Below are 20,568 nucleotides of genomic sequence, written 5' to 3'. Positions count from 1 at the left end.
CTGGTTGCTCGTTGCATCTGTCATAAGGTGTGGAGATCCTACTTATTCTGTTCTCTAGGATGAATTGGAGAAGGGCTTTTATGCAGGTTCCCTGAAGGGACAGATTTAGGCCTTGTCTGTGTTACTGCACAAGAGGTTCGCTGAGCTTCCTGATGTGCAGTTATTTGTTAAGGCTCTGCTAGGATCAGACCTGTGTTTAGATCTGGGGCTCCTCCTTGGAGTTTAAATCTTGTTCTTTAGAATTTGCACGGGCTCCTTTGGAGCCTATGCATGAAGTAGACATTAAATTGTTGTCTTGGAAGGTTCCTTTTCTATGGGCTAATGCTTCTGCTCGCAGAGTATCTGTGATTGCTGCCTTACAATGTGTCCTCCTTATCTGGCTTCCATGTTGATAAGGCTGTTCTACGAACCAAGTTAGGTTTTCTTCCTAAGGTGGTGTCAATTTGCAACCTCAAGAGATTGTGGTTCCTTTTTTTATGTCCTAACCCTTCTTCGTTGAAGGAGCATTTTCAATGTAATTCTGGATGTGGTATGTACCTTGAAGTCCTATCTTCAGGCCACAAAGGAATTTAGACAAACTTCTTTTATCTGTTTGTTCTCTTTTCCGGGAAGCGTGGGGGTAAGAGGGCCTCTTCGACTTCCTTATCTTTTTGGCTAAGGAGTGTCATCCGTTTAGCATAAAGTCAGCGGGACATAAGCCTCCTCTAAGGATTACGGATCATTCTATGAGAGCAGTGGTTACCTCTTGGACCTTCAAGAATGAGGCCTCTATGGATCAGATTTGTAAGGCGGCTACCTAGTCCCCCTTACATTCGTTTTGCATTCAGTGTCCTCTATAGCTTGGGTATTGTTTTCCCAAAAGTAATGAATGCAGCTGTGGACTCTTCCCGTTTTAAGAAGAAAAACATAAATTATGCTTACCTGATAATTTTCTTTTCTTCTGACGGGACGAGTCCACAGCTCCCTGTCCATGTTTGGGGCGTCCGTTCTATTCTTCTGGCACTTTTTTAACCCTGATATTTCTCCTACTGTTCCTTGTTCCCTTGGCAGAATGACTGGGGGATGAGGGAAGTGGGGGAGGTATTTAAGGCTTTGGCTGGGGTGTCTTTGCCTCCACCTGGTGGCCAGGTGGATTTCCTAAAAGTAATGAATGCAGCTGTGCACTCTTCCCATCAGAGGAAAAGAAAATTATCAGATAAGCATAATTTGTTTTTTCGTTCGCTGTAGTTAAAACTTTAATTCATGCTTGAGGGCCTGTTTCAAGAAAAACGTATCGGAATTTGAAAAGGTTTTCTTGTTTATTTTTCTTAAATTTTTCATGATGGCTTAGATAAGAATTTATCTTTTAGCTCTTTTAAAAAAAAAAAGTCCGTTTTCAGTTATTTCTGTATTTTTTATATCTGTAGAACCTTGCTAAGCTTGTTGACATTCTTGGTTTTATTCAAGCTTTAGTCAGGACAGCTCCAGTGATTTATCCAATTTCTCCTTCCTTGTAATCTTAATTTGGTTTTAGGAGTTTTGCAGTTATTTTGCGTCTGTCTTGGAAGGTTTCTTTTAAGCAGTATGTTCTGTCAGGAGAGTTTTTTGTTTGTTTTTTTGTCCCCAAGATGCAGCAAATTCAAGGTCTAGATTTGATTTTCCCAAAGGTGTTTTTTCTTTGATTAACATCATTTTGGAAATTGTAGTTCCTTTCTTTGTCCTAATCCATGAAATTCTAGAGTAGGGCTCCTATATACTTTAGATATACTGAGCGCATTTACTGTATATTATACTTTACAAGCCTAGAAGAATTTAGATAATCCTCTAATTTTGTGTATTTTTTTCGGGTTCAAAGGCTAGAAGGAGTCAGTTGTTAATTTTAGCTTCTTGGCTCACAAGTCTTACTTGGAGGGAGGAAAGTCTCTCCGAAATTGCTTTACAGCCCATTGTACTAGATCAGTTTCCACTTCTCTGGTTTTCAAGATGAGATTTCTATTAAACAAATTTGCAAGGCAATCTGTGGATGGCAAGCATAAACAGGGGCGCCACATGGCCTAGCACACTTGGATGAAGAGTGGTAAAATATTATTATAAATAAAAATAAACGTAATGTTGCACCAGAATGGAAAAGTGCAATTAAGGAAGACTGGATTCTCAGTCATCCAGCAGACTGAAGGCTGGATTGCTGGTGTTTAGCGGGAGATCAAACTTGCAGCAAACCCTCTCAAAAGGAATGGTAAGCAATGAACATAAGTGTAAGATCAATGACTTACATTTATTAAAAACATTGGCTTGTTTTTAATATATGTAAGTTATTGATCTTACACTTGCTATATGTTTGCTGCAAGTTTTAAGACTGCATTGCTGGTGTTTGGTCAGAGATCAGTCTGCTGGGTGACTGTGAGAATCTAGTCTGCCCTATTTGCACCTTTCCTTTCTGGACTAGCATACTAGAGTGGTGGAGGGGATTAAGTACTCTTGGAGTTTTGCGAATCTTTGCCTTCTCATACTGGCCAGGAGTTGAATCCCATGAGTAATGGCTCATGGACTCTCACCACCATGAAAGAAATTAATTTATCAGGTAAGCATACATTTTGTTTTATGCAGATCTTTTGCAATGCAGTAGTTAATCTGTGTCATGTACAAATAAAAAAAAATGACAATGAGGGGACACTTAATGCTAGGGTAAGATCTGCACCTGCAACACCTGTTGCTGAAAACCTCTGAAGAGCTTCCCGTTACTGTACATAGGAGTGAGTGGTACAGCTTCTGATTGGCTGTACTGCCTTTTCTACGAACGTAAAAAAAACAACTCAATATGGAGACCTGTGTGTGCATATATTGAGCGCACAAATGGGTTTTAAATTAAAATGAACTTGAAACACATGGGAAACTGTGTTTTTTTTGTTGTTGTTTTTTTTTTAGTTTTTAAAAGAGCTTTATTTAAATTATATAAAGATACACTTCATAAATTGCATGTACAAGATATACTTTGGCGAAAATGCAAAGCAAAACATCACTGAAACGGCACATTGTACATTTTCTGAGAAAGACATGATGTATACATATACTTATTCACTATGAGTTTGAAGTAGTACATCACATTCCTTAATTCAGTGTATCTCTCTATTATTCCCATTTTTAGCATTGCAGACCACTCTTGGGTCTTATTGATAAGACTGAAAAAAAAAAAAAGCAGGAATGGGAGTTAAAAAACAAAACAAATAAACAATACAAGACAAAATACAGACTTCAACAGGGGCTGTGATATAATGAGGAGCTAGGAAGAAAGAGGTAGAGAAAGGAAAAGGGTGATAGAGAGGAAGGGGCTGTAACTTTGTGAGTGGAGTAGGCTAACTTAATTTATGACAGTAAATGCCTCACTTCAGCCCGCACCAAACTCACATGTGACCTACACTTAATCACTCAGGGCTAGGATTTGGGTTAAGCTAGGAGATTGATAATCAGTACGGTTGCTACTGGGCATAGTTAATATATATGTAACAACACGTTGTGTTTTGGTGCTTGTATATTCGTGTGGGGTGGAGTCAAATCACGTTAAGATATATATATATATATATATGGAGCTATATCTGCGACATGGGGGTAAATATTTTTAGTGCCTATGTCTGTTGACCTATTAGTGTGTTAGTCTATCCCGCCCGTCTCAGGTCTCGGCTGCAGATCCCAAGGGAGGGGGGAGGGTCATAAATCAAGCAATCTGTCAGGTCCTACTTGTATATATTTAATGGCAGCAGACTTATGAATTGTCTCTAGTAGCAATAACCTTACTGTGTTAATAAGGAGCCAGGATTTGGACTATTCAATAGAATTTGCATATATAAACCTCATCGTACATCACATTTTATGTAGCTACTTTGGAGGACAAGTAATAAACATATTCATACATTGTGTTTCATAATCACAAACTTTACCGTATGCGCACATTAATGTAGGCTGCTCTGCACATCTTGCCCGGTAATCAACATTAGTCCTTGATAAAATTAACTGTAGAGTTCGCTAAATTAACTATTTACACAATCAACAGTAACAACAGTAACAAGTAATAGACCGGCAGGTCAAAAGAGTATCGTCCGAAGGGGGCAACTGCAGGCTACCCCTCTCCTGTTATTGGGAACCGGTCAGCTCCTAGGTGAAGTCTAAGATCCCCACCTGTAACATATGCATGTCTATGCCAACCGGTCCCATTCGAATTATCAGACCCCCGGTCTAAAAGCAGAGCATGGAATCTTTTTGGCAGTTTCAGTGCTTGACGTGGAGTCTCCATCTCAGCTCCGTGTGTGCATCCGGAGCCCATGCGTGCAGTATCTTGGTGCTTAATGGTGACTACCGCGTTGCCATTCTTCATCCCTCTGATCCCGTTCGACTGGGGGCTCCTATCTAGGTTACTGTGCGTCGGGGGATAAGGAAGATCCGATGTCAGGTGAGAAGCCCCATCACAGGTCGGAGCCATTCCCATGGCCCCGATACGCTTGCAATCTGGATTGGGTCCAGGGATCATTAGTGGTTGCGATCCCCCATAGCAGGGTATTATGCTGTGTCGCTCTTTATCGTTTTGGCATGGGGCCCTGCTAGGTGCTGTGCGCTCCAAATGTCCGTTGCCATTTTGAGTGCGGGTAACAGAGTTTTTTTTTTCCTGTTTGCTCGATGCACTAACGATACAGATTTTGCTCAGTAGGTAATCATATGGCGCCTTGTCAAGTAATTTCTCAAGGATTCGCTCCAGCTTTTCCATAGATGGTGATAGGTGATATTGTATCTCCGGTTCTCCCAAGCTAAGCATTGTTAAAAGAGATATGGGAAAAAGTACCGTACACTCTCTCTTATTATTTATTTTCTGAAGGTGTTGCCAGAAGAATAGAGCCCAGTTGGCTATAGGTGTTGAAGAGATTCAGTAAGCCGGTATTTTCCGACAGCACTGATGACCCGGCTCTTCCCGGGGGGGGGGGGGGTGGAAACCTGGCTATAGGCCGCCGCCTCCTCAGGCCTTAATCCGATCTGTGCCTCCAATGTCATATAAACAACAGGAAAAAGAAGATTTTGGGTCCCAGACGCCCAGTCTATAGAATTAACAGTGAGTGTAGCTTTGTTCCTGCTGTTAACAAGTCAATAATCGGCAGATTACTGGAGATTCTTTTGGAGCCAACAGAGAATGTGTCCTGCTCAGAACGCAGCACGGACACGCCCCCGGGAAACGGTGTTTTTAATGTACTTAATATAATTATGTAAAATATATAACATACTATTAAAACCTAGAGTTTAATGTTACTTAAAGAAAACATTACTTGATTAGGAGGGTTAAAGAGTAATAACTAGGTGCTCTTGAAACGTCATTGAAAATACAAAGTGCATTTGGTGGGAACTAGTTGCAGGTGTTGGTTGACTAAACATGTCTCACTCTTGTGTTCCTTTTCATTGTAGGACGGTTCGTTTTTGGGATCTAGAGAAGTTCCAGTATGTTGGCTGCACAGAGGCAGATTCCATTCCAGTCAGGTCTGTACGTCAGTGTGCTTCAAATCAACTTCCTAATTAGTGGGGCTCAGTTGACTGGATGGACTTGATGAATTACTTATTTTTCTAGAATAAACCCAGATAACTGTGGTCCCATTTCTTGTATTTCTATATAACACATTTTATATTCTAATAAACATTTGGCTAGTCAGTTTACAATCATAATATTAATGATAATTATCTAAGCAACAAAATGATGTTATACATTTTGTTTTCTTCTACCCAGTGTATAAATGAATGCACCTCATTCTGTCACGTACAGCCCACTCCACTGGTTGTACTGTGCATGCTGGCTGTACTTGAAAGGCTGTGGTGCATACCAAGCTAAGCAAATTGCACCAGGGGACGAGGAGGCGATAAGATATGTAACCTATATTTATAAAAGTGCTTATATAAAAATGTACTGTCATGCAGAAAACAAATGATTCTATTGATTTAGTGCAATTTGTCAGAGTACCATGTCATTTCAGGCTAAGAACTAGGAAGTACTGAATCTGGACTAAATCACTTTAACTTTTAAACACTGCAGGTCCATCCTTTTCAGCAGTGATGGAGGCTGTCTGTTCTGTGGTGGTAAAGATTCCCTTCGTGTGTATGGCTGGGAGCCAGAGCGCTGTTTTGACATGGTACCTGTGGGATGGGGCAGAGTTTCTGACATGACAATCTGCAACAATCAGCTGGTGAGTGAAATCATTTAGTACCAGCCTAACTGCTGTAAAGCCTAGTGACTGGGCATAGTGTGTTGTTTTTTTTGTGATTATAAATTATTCATTTATGTTTGTGAGCTGCATTTCAGAGCATTCTGCTCATTCAGTCTGCAAGTGAGAGAGAATGCTCATTCCTTTACAGTATAATTGGTGTTTGTCTGAGTGATTGGAGCGTGCACGTGTTTTAAAGGACAACTAAATACAGTAGAATTTAATAATTGACAAAAGACAATGCAATAGAGTTACTTTGAATTTGAAATAAGTGGTAGAATATTTTCTGGCAAATTTCAAGGCTAGTCCAATTTTCCCTTCCTCTGTATCATGTGACAGCCATCAGCCAATCACAAAATGCATATTCGTATATATACTGTGCACTTTTGCACATGCTCAGCTGGAGCCTCTGAAAATGTGCATATGAAAAGTATGTGCACATATTTATAGTGGATGTATATTGGAAAGCTGTTGTGTTTTCTTTCATGTAATTGGCAAGAGTCCATGCGCTAGTGACGTATGGGATATACAATCCTACCAGGAGGGGCAAAGTTTCCCAAACCTCAAAATGCCTATAAATACACCCCTGACCACACTCACAATTCAGTTTTACAAACTTTTCCTCCTATGGAGGTGATGAAGTAAGTTTGTGCTATGATTTCTTTTATGATAAGCGCTTCTAAGCATTTTGAAGCCCAATTCCTCTCAGAGTACAGTGTTTGTCAGAAGGTTGTGAAAGGAGTATCGCCTATTGATTTTATAGTTTTTCTCACGGGAAATCTTTTCAAAGGTTCTCTGTTATCGGTCGTAGGGATTCATCTCCTACCTCCCTTTTCAGATCGACGATATACTCTTATGTTCCATTACCTCTACTGATACTTTTTCAGTACTGGTTTGGCTATCTGCTATATGTGGATGGGGGTCTTTCGGTAAGTATGTTTTTCTTATTTAAGACACACTCGGCTATGGTTTGGCGCTTTATGTATTGATATAAAGTTTTAAGTATATGTATTTCTCCTGTTAAGTGTAGTCAGTCCATGGGTCATCCATTACTTATGGGATTATAACTCCTCCCTAACAGGAAGTGCAAGAGGATCACCCAAGCAGAGCTGCTATATAGCTCCTCCCCTCTACGTCATACCCAGTCATTCTCTTGCACCTAACTAATAGATAGGACGTGTGAGAGGACTGTGGTTGTTAAACTTAGTTTTTATTTCTTCAATCAAAAGTTTGTTATTTTAAACAGCACCGGAGTGTGTTGTTTTTTCTCAGGCAGCATTAGAAGAAGAATCTACCTGAGTTTGTGTATGATCTTAGCGGACGTAACTAAGATCCATTTGCTGTTCTCGGCCATTCTGAGGAGCGAGGTAACTTCAGAACAGGGGACAGCGGGCAGGTTCACCTGCAAGGAGGTATGTTGCAGTATATTATTTTCTAAGGAATGGAATTGACTGAGAAAATACTGCTAATACCGATGTAATGTAAGTACAGCCTTAAATGCAGTAGTAGCAACTGGTATCAGGCTGATATGTATGTATGTTTACACTGAAGTATTTCTGGGGAATGGCACTTCACTAAGAAAATACTGTATACATATAACTTTTAGCCTATTCTGCAGTGAGAGCGGCTAGCAGCAGGCTTTTTAATAACATTTCATAATTTATATTTAAAACGTTTACTGGCATGTTAATCGTTTATTTCTCTGAGGTACTTGGTGAAAAACTTTATGGGCATTATTTTCCACATGGCTGTCGTTTGTTATGAATTAAATCAGTTTACTGAGCTTCCCCACTGTTGTATTATGAGTGGGAGGGGCCTATTTTGGCGCTTTATTGCGCAGTAGAAATTCAGTCACAGTTTGCCTTTTTCTCCCTGCATGATCCAGGACGTCTCTACAGAGCTCAGGGGTCTCCAAAACTAGTTTTGAGGGAGGTAATCACTCACAGCAGACCTGTGAGACTGTGCTTTGACTGTGATAAAAACGTTTATATTTTCAATTGTTATCCGTTTTTTGGTATTAAGGGGTTAATCATCCATTTAGTGGGTGCAATCCTTTGCTAACTTAATGCATTTACTGTGAAAATTTGGTTTCTATAACTAATCCGGTTCATTGTTATTTCAACTGTGACAGTTTTGTGTGCTTCTTAAAGGCACAGTAACGTTTTTTATATTGCTTGTAAATTTATTTGAAAAGTATTTTCCAAGCTTGCTAGGCTGATTGCTAGTTTGTTTAAACATGTCTGACACAGAGGAATCTCTTTGTGCAATATTTTCAAAGGCCAATGTGGAGCCCAATAGAAATTTGTGTACTAATTGCATTGATGCTACTTTAAATAAAAGCCAATCTGTACATGTTAAGAAAATTTCACCAGACAACGAGGGGAAAGTTATGCCGACTAACTCTCCTCACGTGTCAGTACCTGCATCTCCCGCTCAGGAGGTGCGTGATATTGTGGCGCCAAGTACATCAGGGCGGCCATTACAAATCACTTTACAAGACATGGCTAATGTTATGACTGAAGTTTTATCTAAATTGCCAGAACTTAGAGGTAAACGCGACCACTCTGGGGTGAGAACAGAGTACGCTGATAATGTTAGAGCCATGTCTGATACTGCGTCACAATTGGCAGAACATGAAGACGGAGAGCTTCATTCTGTGGGTGACGGATCTGATCCAAATAAACTGGACTCAGACATTTCAAATTTTAAATTTAAGCTTGAGAACCTCCGTGTATTATTAGGGGAGGTATTAGCGGCTCTGAATGATTGTAACGGTTGCAATCCCAGAGAAATTATGTAGGCTGGATAGATACTATGCGGTACCGGCGTGTACTGACGTTTTTCCTATACCTAAGAGGCTTACAGAGATTATTACCAAGGAGTGGGATAGGCCCGGTGTACCCTTTTCCCCCCCCTCCTATATTTAGAAAAATGTTTCCAATAGACGCCACCACACGGGACTTATGGCAGACGGTCCCTAAGGTGGAGGGAGCAGTTTCTACTCTGGCTAAGCGTACCACTATCCCGGTGGAGGATAGCTGTGCCTTTTCAGATCCAATGGATAAAAAGTTAGAGGGTTACCTTAAGAAAATGTTTACTCAACAAGGTTTTATATTACAACCTCTTGCATGCATTGCGCCTGTCACGGCTGCGGCGGCATTCTGGTTTGAGTCTCTAGAAGAGACCATTAGCTCAGTTCCATTGGATGAAATTATAGATAAGCTTAGAGTCCTTAAGCTAGCTAATTCATTTATTTCTGATGCCGTAGTACATTTAACTAAGCTTACGGCTAAGAATTCCGGATTCGCCATTCAGGCGCGCAGAACGCTGTGGCTAAAATCCTGGTCAGCCGATGTGACTTCTAAATCTAAATTGCTTAACATACCTTTCAAAGGGCAGACATTATTCGGGCCCGGTTTGAAAGAAATTATCGCTGACATTACTGGAGGTAAGGGCCATGCCCTGCCTCAAGACAGAGCCAAACCAAGGTCTAGACAGTCTAATTTTCGTGCCTTTCGTAACTTCAAGGCAGGAGCAGCATCAACTTCCTCCGCTCCAAAACAGGAAGGAACTGTTGCTCGCTACAGACAGGGCTGGAAACATAACCAGACCTGGAACAAGGGCAAGCAGGCCAGAAAACCTGCTGCTGCCCCTAAGACAGCATGACGTGAGGGCCCCCAATCCGGAAACGGATCTAGTAGGGGGCAGACTTTCTCTCTTCGCCCAGGCTTGGGCAAGAGATGTCCAGGATCCCTGGGCGTTGGAGATCATATCTCAGGGATATCTTCTGGACTTCAAAGCTTCTCCTCCAAAAGGGAGATTTCATCTTTCAAGGTTGTCAACAAACCAGATAAAGAAAGAAGCGTTTCTACGCTGTGTACAAGATCTTTTACTAATGGGAGTGATCCACCCGGTTCCGCGGTCGGAACACGGACAAGGGTTTTACTCAAATCTGTTTGTGGTTCCCAAGAAAGAAGGAACCTTCAGACCAATCTTGGATTTAAAGATCCTAAACAAATTCCTAAGAGTTCCATCGTTCAAAATGGAAACTATTCGGACAATCTTACCCATGATCCAAAAGGGTCAGTACATGACCACAGTGGATTTAAAGGATGCCTACCTTCACATACCGATTCACAAAGATCATTACCGGTACCTAAGGTTTGCCTTCCTAGACAGGCATTACCAGTTTGTAGCTCTTACCTTCGGGTTAGCTACTGCTCCAAGAATCTTTACAAAGGTTCTGGGTTCTCTTCTGGCGGTACTAAGACCGCGAGGAATATCGGTAGCTCCGTACCTAGACGACATTCTGATACAAGCGTCAAGTTTCCAGACTGCCAAGTCTCATACAGAGTTAGTACTGGCATTTCTAAGGTCACATGGGTGGAAAGTGAACGAAGAAAAGAGTTCTCTATTGCCACTCACAAGAGTTCCCTTCTTAGGGACTCTTATAGATTCTGTAGAAATGAAAATTTACCTGACAGAGGACAGGTTAACAAAACTTCTAAATGCTTGCCGTGTCCTTCATTCCATTCCACACCCGTCAGTGGCTCAATGCATGGAGGTAATCGGCTTAATGGTAGCAGCAATGGACATAGTACCATGTGCACGCCTGCATCTCAGACCACTGCAATTGTGCATGCTAAGTCAGTGGAATGGGGATTACTCAGATTTGTCCCCTATGCTGAATCTGGATCAAGAGACCAGAAATTCTCTTCTATGGTGGCTCTCTCGGCCACACCTGTCCAAGGGGATGCCCTTCAGCAGGCCAGATTGGACGATTGTAACAACAGACGCCAGCCTGCTAGGTTGGGGCGCTGTCTGGAATTCCCTGAAGACTCAGGGATCATGGACTCAGGAGGAGAGTCTCCTTCCCACAAATATTCTGGAATTAAGAGCAGTTTTCAATGCCCTTCTGGCTTGGCCTCAGTTAGCAACTCTGAGGTTCATCAGGTTTCAGTCGGACAACATCACGACTGTGGCTTACATCAACCATCAGGGAGGGACAAGGAGTTCCCTAGCAATGATGGAAGTCTCAAAGATAATTCACTGGGCAGAGTCTCACTCTTGCCACCTATCAGCGATCCACATCCCAGGCGTGGAGAACTGGGAGGCGGATTTTCTAAGTCGCCAGACTTTTCATCCGGGGGAGTGGGAACTTCATCCGGAGGTCTTTGCCCAAATACTTCGGCGTTGGGGCAAACCAGATCTGGATCTCATGGCGTCTCGCCAGAACGCCAAACTTCCTTGTTACGGATCCAGGTCCAGGGACCCGGGAGCGGTTCTGATAGATGCTCTAACAGCACCTTGGGCCTTCAACATGGCTTATGTGTTTCCACCCTTCCCGATGCTTCCTCGATTGATTGCCAGGATCAAACAGGAGAGAGCATCGGTGATTCTAATAGCGCCTGCGTGGCCACGGAGGACCTGGTATGCAGACCTAGTGGACATGTCGTCCTGTCCGCCATGGTCTCTACCTCTGAGACAGGACCTTCTGGTTCAGGGTCCTTTCAAACATCCAAATCTAATTTCTCTGAGGCTGACTGCATGGAGATTGAACGCTTGATTCTATCAAAGCGTGGATTCTCGGAGTCAGTGATTGATACCTTAATACAGGCTAGGAAGCCTGTTACCAGGAAAATTTACCATAAAATATGGCGCAAATACTTGCATTGGTGCGAATCCAAGAGTTACTCATGGAGTAAGGTTAGGATTCCTAGGATATTGTCTTTTCTACAAGAAGGTTTAGAAAAGGGTTTATCCGCTAGTTCGTTAAAGGGACAGATCTCAGCTTTGTCCATCCTTTTACACAAACGTCTGTCAGAAGTTCCAGACGTTCAGGCTTTTTGTCAGGCTTTGGCCAGGATTAAGCCTGTGTTTAAAACTGTTGCTCCGCCATGGAGCTTAAACTTAGTTCTTAACGTTTTACAGGGTGTTCCGTTTGAACCCCTTCATTCCATTGATATCAAGCTGTTATCTTGGAAAGTTCTGTTTTTAATGGCTATTTCCTCGGCTCGAAGAGTCTCTGAGTTATCGGCCTTACATTGTGATTCTCCTTATCTGATTTTCCATTCAGACAAGGTAGTTCTGGGATAGAGGAGAGGTCAAAAGGCTTCGGCTACCTCTCTCTCCTTCTGGCTTCGTAGCATAATACGTTTAGCCTATGAGACTGCTGGACAGCAGCCTCCTGAAAGAATTACAGCTCATTCTACCAGAGCTGTGGCTTCCACTTGGGCCTTTAAAAATGAGGCCTCTGTTGAACAGATTTGCAAGGCTGCGACTTGGTCTTCACTTCACACTTTTTACAAATTTGACACTTTTGCTTCTTCGGAGGCTGTTTTTGGGAGAAAGGTTCTTCAGGCAGTGGTTCCTTCTGTGTAAAGATCCTGCCTGTCCCTCCCGTCATCCGTGTACTTTTAGCTTTGGTATTGGTATCCCATAAGTAATGGATGACCCGTGGACTGACTACACTTAACAGGAGAAAACAAAATTTATGCTTACCTGATAAATTCCTTTCTCCTGTAGTGTAGTCAGTCCACGGCCCGCCCTGTTTTTTATGGCAGGTCTAAATTTTAAATTATACTCCAGTCACCACTGCACCCTATAGTTTCTCCTTTCTCGTTTGGTTTTCGGTCGAATGACTGGGTATGACGTAGAGGGGAGGAGCTATATAGCAGCTCTGCTTGGGTGATCCTCTTGCACTTCCTGTTAGGGAGGAGTTATAATCCCATAAATAATGGATGACCCGTGGACTGACTACACTACAGGAGAAAGGAATTTATCAGGTAAGCATAAATTTTGTTTTTACTTATATTTGCCATGAGTCAGGTCTATGTATATTTCCTTTTGCAGACTGTCAGTTTCAGTTTGGGAAGCATGTTTAGGAAGTTCTTTGTCTTAGCTGGGGTATATTCCTTTTTTGAAATTGACTGTTTTTTCTTTTAATTTCGTGGGCAAAATAAGGCTCGTGAGGGCGCAAAATGCTGTTAATGCGTCATTCTTGGCACGAGAATTTTTTTGACGCAAGTTCGTCATTTCCGGAGTCTTAATTGATGCCAGGTTTCCTTGCACAAGGTTGCGTCTGTTATGACACGAGTTGGGTCATTTCCGGATGTTGGCGCCAAAATCTTTTTAAACTTCCTTTTGTGTCGTGCGTCATACTTGGCGTCAAAAAATTACGTTTATTTTTCACCCCACTTCCTATATGCCTATTTACTTCTATATGCTCAGAGGGCTATGCTGTTTGCATTTTTTCCCATTCCTGAAACTGCCATATAAGGAAATTGTAATTTTGCTTTAATGTTGTTTTTTCTTTTACATTTTGCAAGATGTCTCAATCTGATCCTGTCTCAGAAGCAACTGTTGGAACCCTGCTGCCTGATCAGTTCTACCAAAGCTAAGTGTATATGTTGTAAATTAGCTGAGATTATATATCCAGCTGTAGTATGTAACAGTTGTCATGATAAACTTTTGCACGCAGAAAACATTTCCATCAGTACTAGTACAGTTTCTGTTGTTCCTTCAACATCTAATGTACATGATATCCCTGTTGATATGAAAAATTATATTGCTGATTCGATACAGAATGCTTTGTCTGCTATTCTGCCTTCTAATAAACGTAAAAGATCTTTTAAAACTTCTCATAAAATTGATGAAATTTCTCATGACCGACAACATACTGAAATATCCTCCTCTGATGAGGATCTCTCTGATTCAGAAGATCCTACCTCAGACATTGACACTGACACATCTACTTATCTTTTCAAGATTGAGTATATTCGTTCGTTGTTAAAAGAAGTGTTGGTTACTTTGGATATTGAGGAGTCTAGTCCTCTTGATATCAAAACTAGTAAACGTTTAAATTTTGTTTATAAACCTCCTGTTGTTACTCCTCAGGTTTTTCCAGTTCCTGATGCCATTTCTGACGTGATTGCTAAGGAATTGATTAAGCCTGGTACTTCTTTCATTCCTTCTTCTAGGTTTAAAAGGTTGTACCCTTTGCCAGCGGCTAGATTAGAGTTTTGGGAAAAAGTCCCTAAAGTTGATGAGGCTATTTCTACTCTTGCCAAATGTACTATTATTCCTTTGGAAGACGGTACTTCTTTTAAAGATCCTTTAGATAGGAAACTTGAATCTTATCCAAGGAAAGCTTATGTATATTCTGGCTATCTTCTCAGGCCATTGCTGTGGCTGATGTTGCGGCTGCATCAACCTTTTGGTTGGATTGCTTAGTGCATCAGGGAACAGATCCTGATTTGTCTAGCATTGTTCGTTTGCTTCAACATGCTAATCATTTTATCTGTGATGCTGTTTTTGATATCATCAAAATTAATGTTAAATCTATGTCTTTAGCTATTTTAGCTAGAAGAGCTTTATGGCTCAAATCTTTGAATGCTGACATGGTATCTAAGTCTAGATTACTATCTCTTTCTTTCCAAGGTAACAATTTATTTGGTTCTCAATTGGATTCAATTATTTCAACTATCACTGGGAGGGAGTTTTTTTGCCTCAGGATAAAAGATCTAAGGGTAAATCTAAAGCTTGTAATCATTTTCGTCCTTTTCGACAGAATAAGGAACAGAATACCAATCCTTCCCCTAAAGACTCTGGTTCCAATTGGAAACCTTCTTCAAGTTGGAATAAATCCAAGCCTTTTAAGAAACCAAAGCCCAACTCCCAAGTCTGCATGAAGGTGCGGCCCTCGATCCAGTTCAGCTGGTGGGGGGCAGATTGAAATTATTCCAAGATATTTGGGCAGATTCTGTTCAAAATCAGTGTATTCAGAGTATTGTCTCTCAAGGGTATCGAATAGGTTTCAGAGAAAGACCTCCTGTGAAGAAGATTCTTTCTTTCGCACGTTCCAGCAAATCCGTTTAAGGCTCAGGCTTTTCTGAAGTGTATTTCAGATCTAGAGCTTTCAGGGGTAATAATACCAGTTCCGTTTCAGGAACAGGGTCTGGGGTTTTATTCAAATCTATTCATTGTTCCAAAGAAAGAAAATTCATTCAGGCCAGTTCTGGATCCGAAGTTTTTGAATAGTTTTGTATGAGTCCCAACTTTCAAGATGGTGACTATTTTGCCTTTTGTTCAGCAAGGTCATTATATGTCCATGATAGACTTACAGGATAGATATCTTCACATTCCGATTCATCCAGACCACTATCCGTTTCTAAGATTCTCTTTTCCAGACAAGCATTACCAATTTGTCGCTCTTCCATTTTGCCTAGCAACAGCTCCAAGGATCTTTTTGAAGGTTCTCTGTGCCCTTCTATCTGTAATCAGAGAACAGGGTATTGCAGTGTTTCCTTATTTGGATGATATCTTGGTACTTGCTCAGGCTTTACATTTAGCCGAATCTCACCCGAATCAACTAGTGTTGTTTCTTCACAGACATGGTTGGAGGATCAATTTACCAAAGAGTTTCTTGATTCCTCAGAAAAGGGTCACCTTTTTAGGTTTCCAGATAGATTCAGTGCCCATGACTCTGTCCTTAACAGACAAGAGACGAATGAAATTGGTTTCAGCTTGTCGAAACCTTCAGTCTCAATCATTCCGTTTAGTGGCTATGTACATGGAAGTTTTAGGTCTCATGACTGCAGCATTGGACGCGATCCCCTTTGCTCGTTTTCACATGAGACACCTACAGCTTTGTATGCTGAATCAATGGTACAGGGATTATACTCAGATATCACAATTGATATACTTAAATCCCAACATTCAACTCTCTCTGACTTGGTGGTTAGACCATCATCGTTTGATTCAGGGGGCCTCTCTTGCTTGTCCTACCTGGACTGTGATCACAACAGATACAAGTCTTTCAGGTTGGGGAGCTGTCTGTGGTTCTCTGAGAGCACAAGGGGTTTGGAAACCTCAAGAGGCGAGGTTACCAATCAATATTTTAGAGCTCCGTGCTATTTGCAGGGCTCTTCAGGTTTGGCCTCTGTTAAAGAGAGAACCATTAATTTGTTTTCAGACAGACATTATCACAAATGTGGCATATGTCAATCATCAGGGTGGGACTCGCAGTCCCCTAGCTATGAAAGAAGTATCTCGGATACTTTCTTGGGCAGAATCCAGCTCTTGTCTAATTTCTGTGGTGCATATCCCAGGTGTAGACAATTGGGAAGTGGATTATCTCAGCCGTCAGACCTTACATCCGGGGCAATGGTCTCTCCATCCAGATGTATTTTGTCAGATTGTACAGATGTGGGGTCTTCCAGAAATAGAGCTGATGGCTTCTCATCTAAACAAAAAACTTCCCATGTACCTGTCCAGGGATCCTCAGGCGGAGATGGTGGATGCTTTAGCAGTTCCTTAGTTTTACCAACCTGCTTATATGTTTCCGCCTCTAGTTCTTCTTCCAAGAGTGATCTCCAAGATCATTATGGAACAATCGTTTGTGTTTCTGATAGCACCAGCGTGGTCTCGCAGGTTTTGGTATGCGGATCTTGTTCGGATGTCCAGTTGCCAGTCTTGGCCACTTCCTCTAAGACCAGACCTTCTGTCTCAAGGGCCATTTTTCCATCAGGATCTCAAATTGTTAAATTTGAAGGTTTGGAAATTGAACGTTTAGTGCTTAGTCATTGAGGTTTCTCGGACTCGGTGATTAATACTATGCTACAGGCTCGTAAGTCTGTTTCAAGGAAGATTTATTATCGAGTTTGGAAGTTTTCTCATAAATTCTCTTGGCATTCTTTTAGAATTCCTAGAATTTTACAGTTTCTTCAGGATGGTTTGGATAAAGGTTTGTCTGCAAGTACTTTGAAGGGACAAATCTCTGCTCTTTCTGTTTTATTTCATAGAAAGAATGCTAAGCTGCCTGATATTCATTGTTTTGTTCGGGCTTTGGTTCGTATCAAGCCTGTTATTAAATCAATCTCTCCTCCTTGGAGTCTTAATTTGGTTTTGAAGACTTAGCAAGCCTATGCATTCATTGGATATTAAACTACTTTTTTTGGAAAGTGTTGTTTCTTTTGGCTATCTCTTGAGCTAGAAGAGTTTCCGAATTGTCTGCTCTATCTTGTGAGTCTCCTTTTCTGATTTTCCATCAGGATTAGGCTGTTTTGCGGACTTCGTTTAAATTTCTTGCTAAGGTTGTGAATTCTAACAACATTAGTAGGGAAATTGTTGTTCCTTCCTTGTGCCCTAATCCCAAGAATGCTCTTGAAAGATCTTTGCATTCTTTGGATGTTGTAAGAGCTTTGAAATAATATGTTGAAGCTACTAAAGTTTTCAGGAAGACTTCTAGTCTATTTGTTGTCTTCTCTGTTTCTAGGAAAGGTCAGAAAGCTTCTGCCATTTCTTTGGCATCTTGGTTAAAGCTTTTGATTCATAAAGCTTATTTGGAGGCGGGACAGTTCCCACCTCAGATGATCACATCTCATTCTACTAGATTAGTCTCCACTTCCTTGGCTTTTAAGAATGAAGCTTCAGTTGATCAGATTTGCAAAGCAGCAACTTGGTCTTCTTTGCATACATTTACTAATTTTTACCATTTTGATGTATTTGCTTCTTCTGAAGCAGTCTTTGGTAGAAAAGTTCTTCAAACAGCTTTTTCAGTTTGATTCTTCTGTTAATGTTTTAAGGTTTTTTTTTTTCTTTCAATTTATGAGAAAAACATATTTTCTCTTGTAAGGTGTATCCAGTCCACGGATCATCCATTACTTGTGGGATATTCTCCTTCCCAACAGGAAGTTGCAAGAGGATCACCCACAGCAGAGCTGGTATATAGCTCCTCCCCTAACTGCCATATCCAGTCATTCTCTTGCAACTCTCAACATAGCTGGACGTAGTAAGAGGAAAGTGGTGTAATATAGTTAGTTTTTTCTTCAATCAAGAGTTGGTTTTTAAATGGTACCGGAGTCGTACTATTTTATCTCAGGCAGCATTTAGAAGAAGAATCTGCCTGCGTTTTCTATGATCTTAGCAGAAGTAACTAAGATCCACTGCTGTTCTCACATATGTCTGAGGAGTGAGGTAACTTCAGAGGGAGAATAGCGTGCAGGGTATCCTGCAATAAGGTATGTGCAGATTAAGTTTTTCTAGGGATGGAATTTCTAGAAAATGCTGCTGATACCGAATTAATGTAAGTTAAGCCTAAATACAGAATCAGGCTTGCTATCAGAGGTATATACTCTGATTAATGTGCAATATAAAATGTTTGCTGGCATGTTTAATCGTTTTTATATATGCTTTGGTGATAAAACTTATTGGGGCCTAGTTTTTTCCACATGGCTGGCTTTATTTTTGCCTAGAAACAGTTTCCTGAGGCTTTCCACTGTTATAGTATAAAAGTTACAGTTGGTGCAGTTAAAATTCCTGTAGTTCTGAATTAGACTGACTGGTGAGATTTATGGGTCCTGGCAACTTAAACTGCATAGCAAGAGCCAAAACCACAAGGAGGACCAAGGATCTGATCAGCGAGAAAGTGGAGCACAGCTTTTCTTTCTAACAGTGGATCCCCAACACCGCACACCAAAGTGCAGAAGAAAAAAGTTTTTTACAGCTGCAGTTCAAACATCTTGAAAAAGATCACTTACATCTGAACACGCTAAACATCCAGCGTGCACAGTCACAGCCTATCCTAAGAGAGGTGTGACCCCTAACCACCAATCAGGAACGGAGGCTTGTTTGTTATCTCACGTTAAGCCGCGAAGGAACAAAACTGAGAAGGAAGCTCACAGAACATCGGCACTTACACGATTCCCAACAGACATTTGTAAGGTACCTTACCGCTTGCTTTAATCCCAAGGTGGCATTTTTTGTTTATCAAGTTATATTCATATACTGTCAAGTCACTCGACTTACTGAAAAAAGTTCATAGGGAGACGTCCCTTGTTTTATTTGCTTTTATTTGTTTTATTTGCCATATATCTTTTAGTTAATCCTAAAGTTTTATTGTTGACAGTAAATTTAGTTTAATAAAATGGTTTTATCACTTTTACATCTTTCTTTATTTTTTGGATATAGTTATATCCATTTCTAATCACTGCTAATTGGATCGTCACTAGCTTCACTTACACTTATTTACTCATAACCTATTCACGAACAGTATCCACTTCATCTGTAATTACAGATTTAGTAATATTATTCTTTATATAACATTAAGAAAATATTTTATACCAGTCAACACATAGGACTTAAATCCTAAATATCCGTTGTCTGAGACACTTAGATACTATTGTTTTTTCACCTGATACAAATCAGAATCACTTATAATATCTCACTTAGATAAGTTACACATATAATGGTAGCATAAATCCTAGCTTAATTTATAAGCGCCAGTGGAAATCCAAACTCTTACAATTGTTCTCAACCTAAACTACTGAGGAGGAGTAGTTTCTCCCATCCACCAGGCATACAGGATTTTTTAGTAAGCGCCAACCCTCTATTCACTATATCACAATTTGTGGCTCTTCCATTCGGGTTAGCTACAGCTCCAAGAATCTTTACAAAGGTTCTGGGATCGCTTCTGGCGGTCCTAAGACCGCGAGGTATATCAGTGGCCCCTTATCTGGACGACATCCTGATACAGGCGTCAAGCTTTCAGATTGCCAAGTCACATACGGACATAGTTCTGGCATTTCTCAAGTCACATGGGTGGAAGGTGAACGAGGAAAAGAGTTCTCTATCCCCACTCACAAGAGTCTCCTTCCTAGGGACTCTGATAGATTCTGTAGAAATGAAGATTTACCTGACAGAATCCAGGTTATCAAAGCTTCTAAAATCTTGCCGTGTTCTTCATTCTATTCCGCGCCCTTCGGTGGCTCAGTGTATGGAAGTAATCGGCTTGATGGTAGCGGCGATGGACATAGTGCCATTTGCGCGCCTACACCTCAGACCGCTGCAACTATGCATGCTCAGTCAGTGGAATGGGGATTACACAGATTTGTCCCCTCTGCTAAATCTGGATCAAGAGACCAGAGATTCTCTTCTCTGGTGGCTTTCTCGGGTCCATCTGTCCAAAGGTATGACCTTTCGCAGGCCAGATTGGACAATTGTAACAACAGATGCCAGCCTTCTAGGTTGGGGTGCAGTCTGGAATTCCCTGAAGGCTCAGGGATCGTGGACTCAGGAGGAGAAACTCCTCCCAATAAATATTCTGGAGTTAAGAGCAATATTCAATGCTCTTCTAGCTGGGCCTCAGTTAGCAACCCTGAGGTTCATCAGATTTCAGTTGAACAACATCATGACTGTGGCTTACATCAACCATCAAGGGGGAACCAGGAGTTCCCTAGCGATGTTAGAAGTCTCCAAGATAATTCGCTGGGCAGAGTCTCACTCTTGCCACCTATCAGCAATCCATATCCCAGGTGTAGAGAACTGGGAGGCGGATTTTCCTAAGTCGTCAGACTTTTCA

At 41.2% G+C, this 20,568-nt stretch overlaps 1 protein-coding gene across 1 annotated transcript in view; it reads left to right on the top strand.

Annotated features, from left to right (window-relative positions):
- Positions 1-20,568, top strand: part of KATNB1 (katanin regulatory subunit B1) — a 347,224-nt gene that overhangs the window by 71,956 nt on the left and 254,700 nt on the right. Inside the window, exons 9-10 of the mRNA XM_053719531.1 lie at positions 5,422-5,493; positions 6,041-6,191. Of these exons, the coding sequence (XP_053575506.1) occupies positions 5,422-5,493; positions 6,041-6,191 (223 nt within the window). The remainder of the gene's footprint in view (positions 1-5,421; positions 5,494-6,040; positions 6,192-20,568) is intronic.

This window comes from Bombina bombina, chromosome 1 (assembly GCF_027579735.1).
Source record: "Bombina bombina isolate aBomBom1 chromosome 1, aBomBom1.pri, whole genome shotgun sequence".
NCBI lineage: Eukaryota > Metazoa > Chordata > Amphibia > Anura > Bombinatoridae > Bombina > Bombina bombina.
This window is presented reverse-complemented; position numbering and strand designations above follow the sequence as displayed.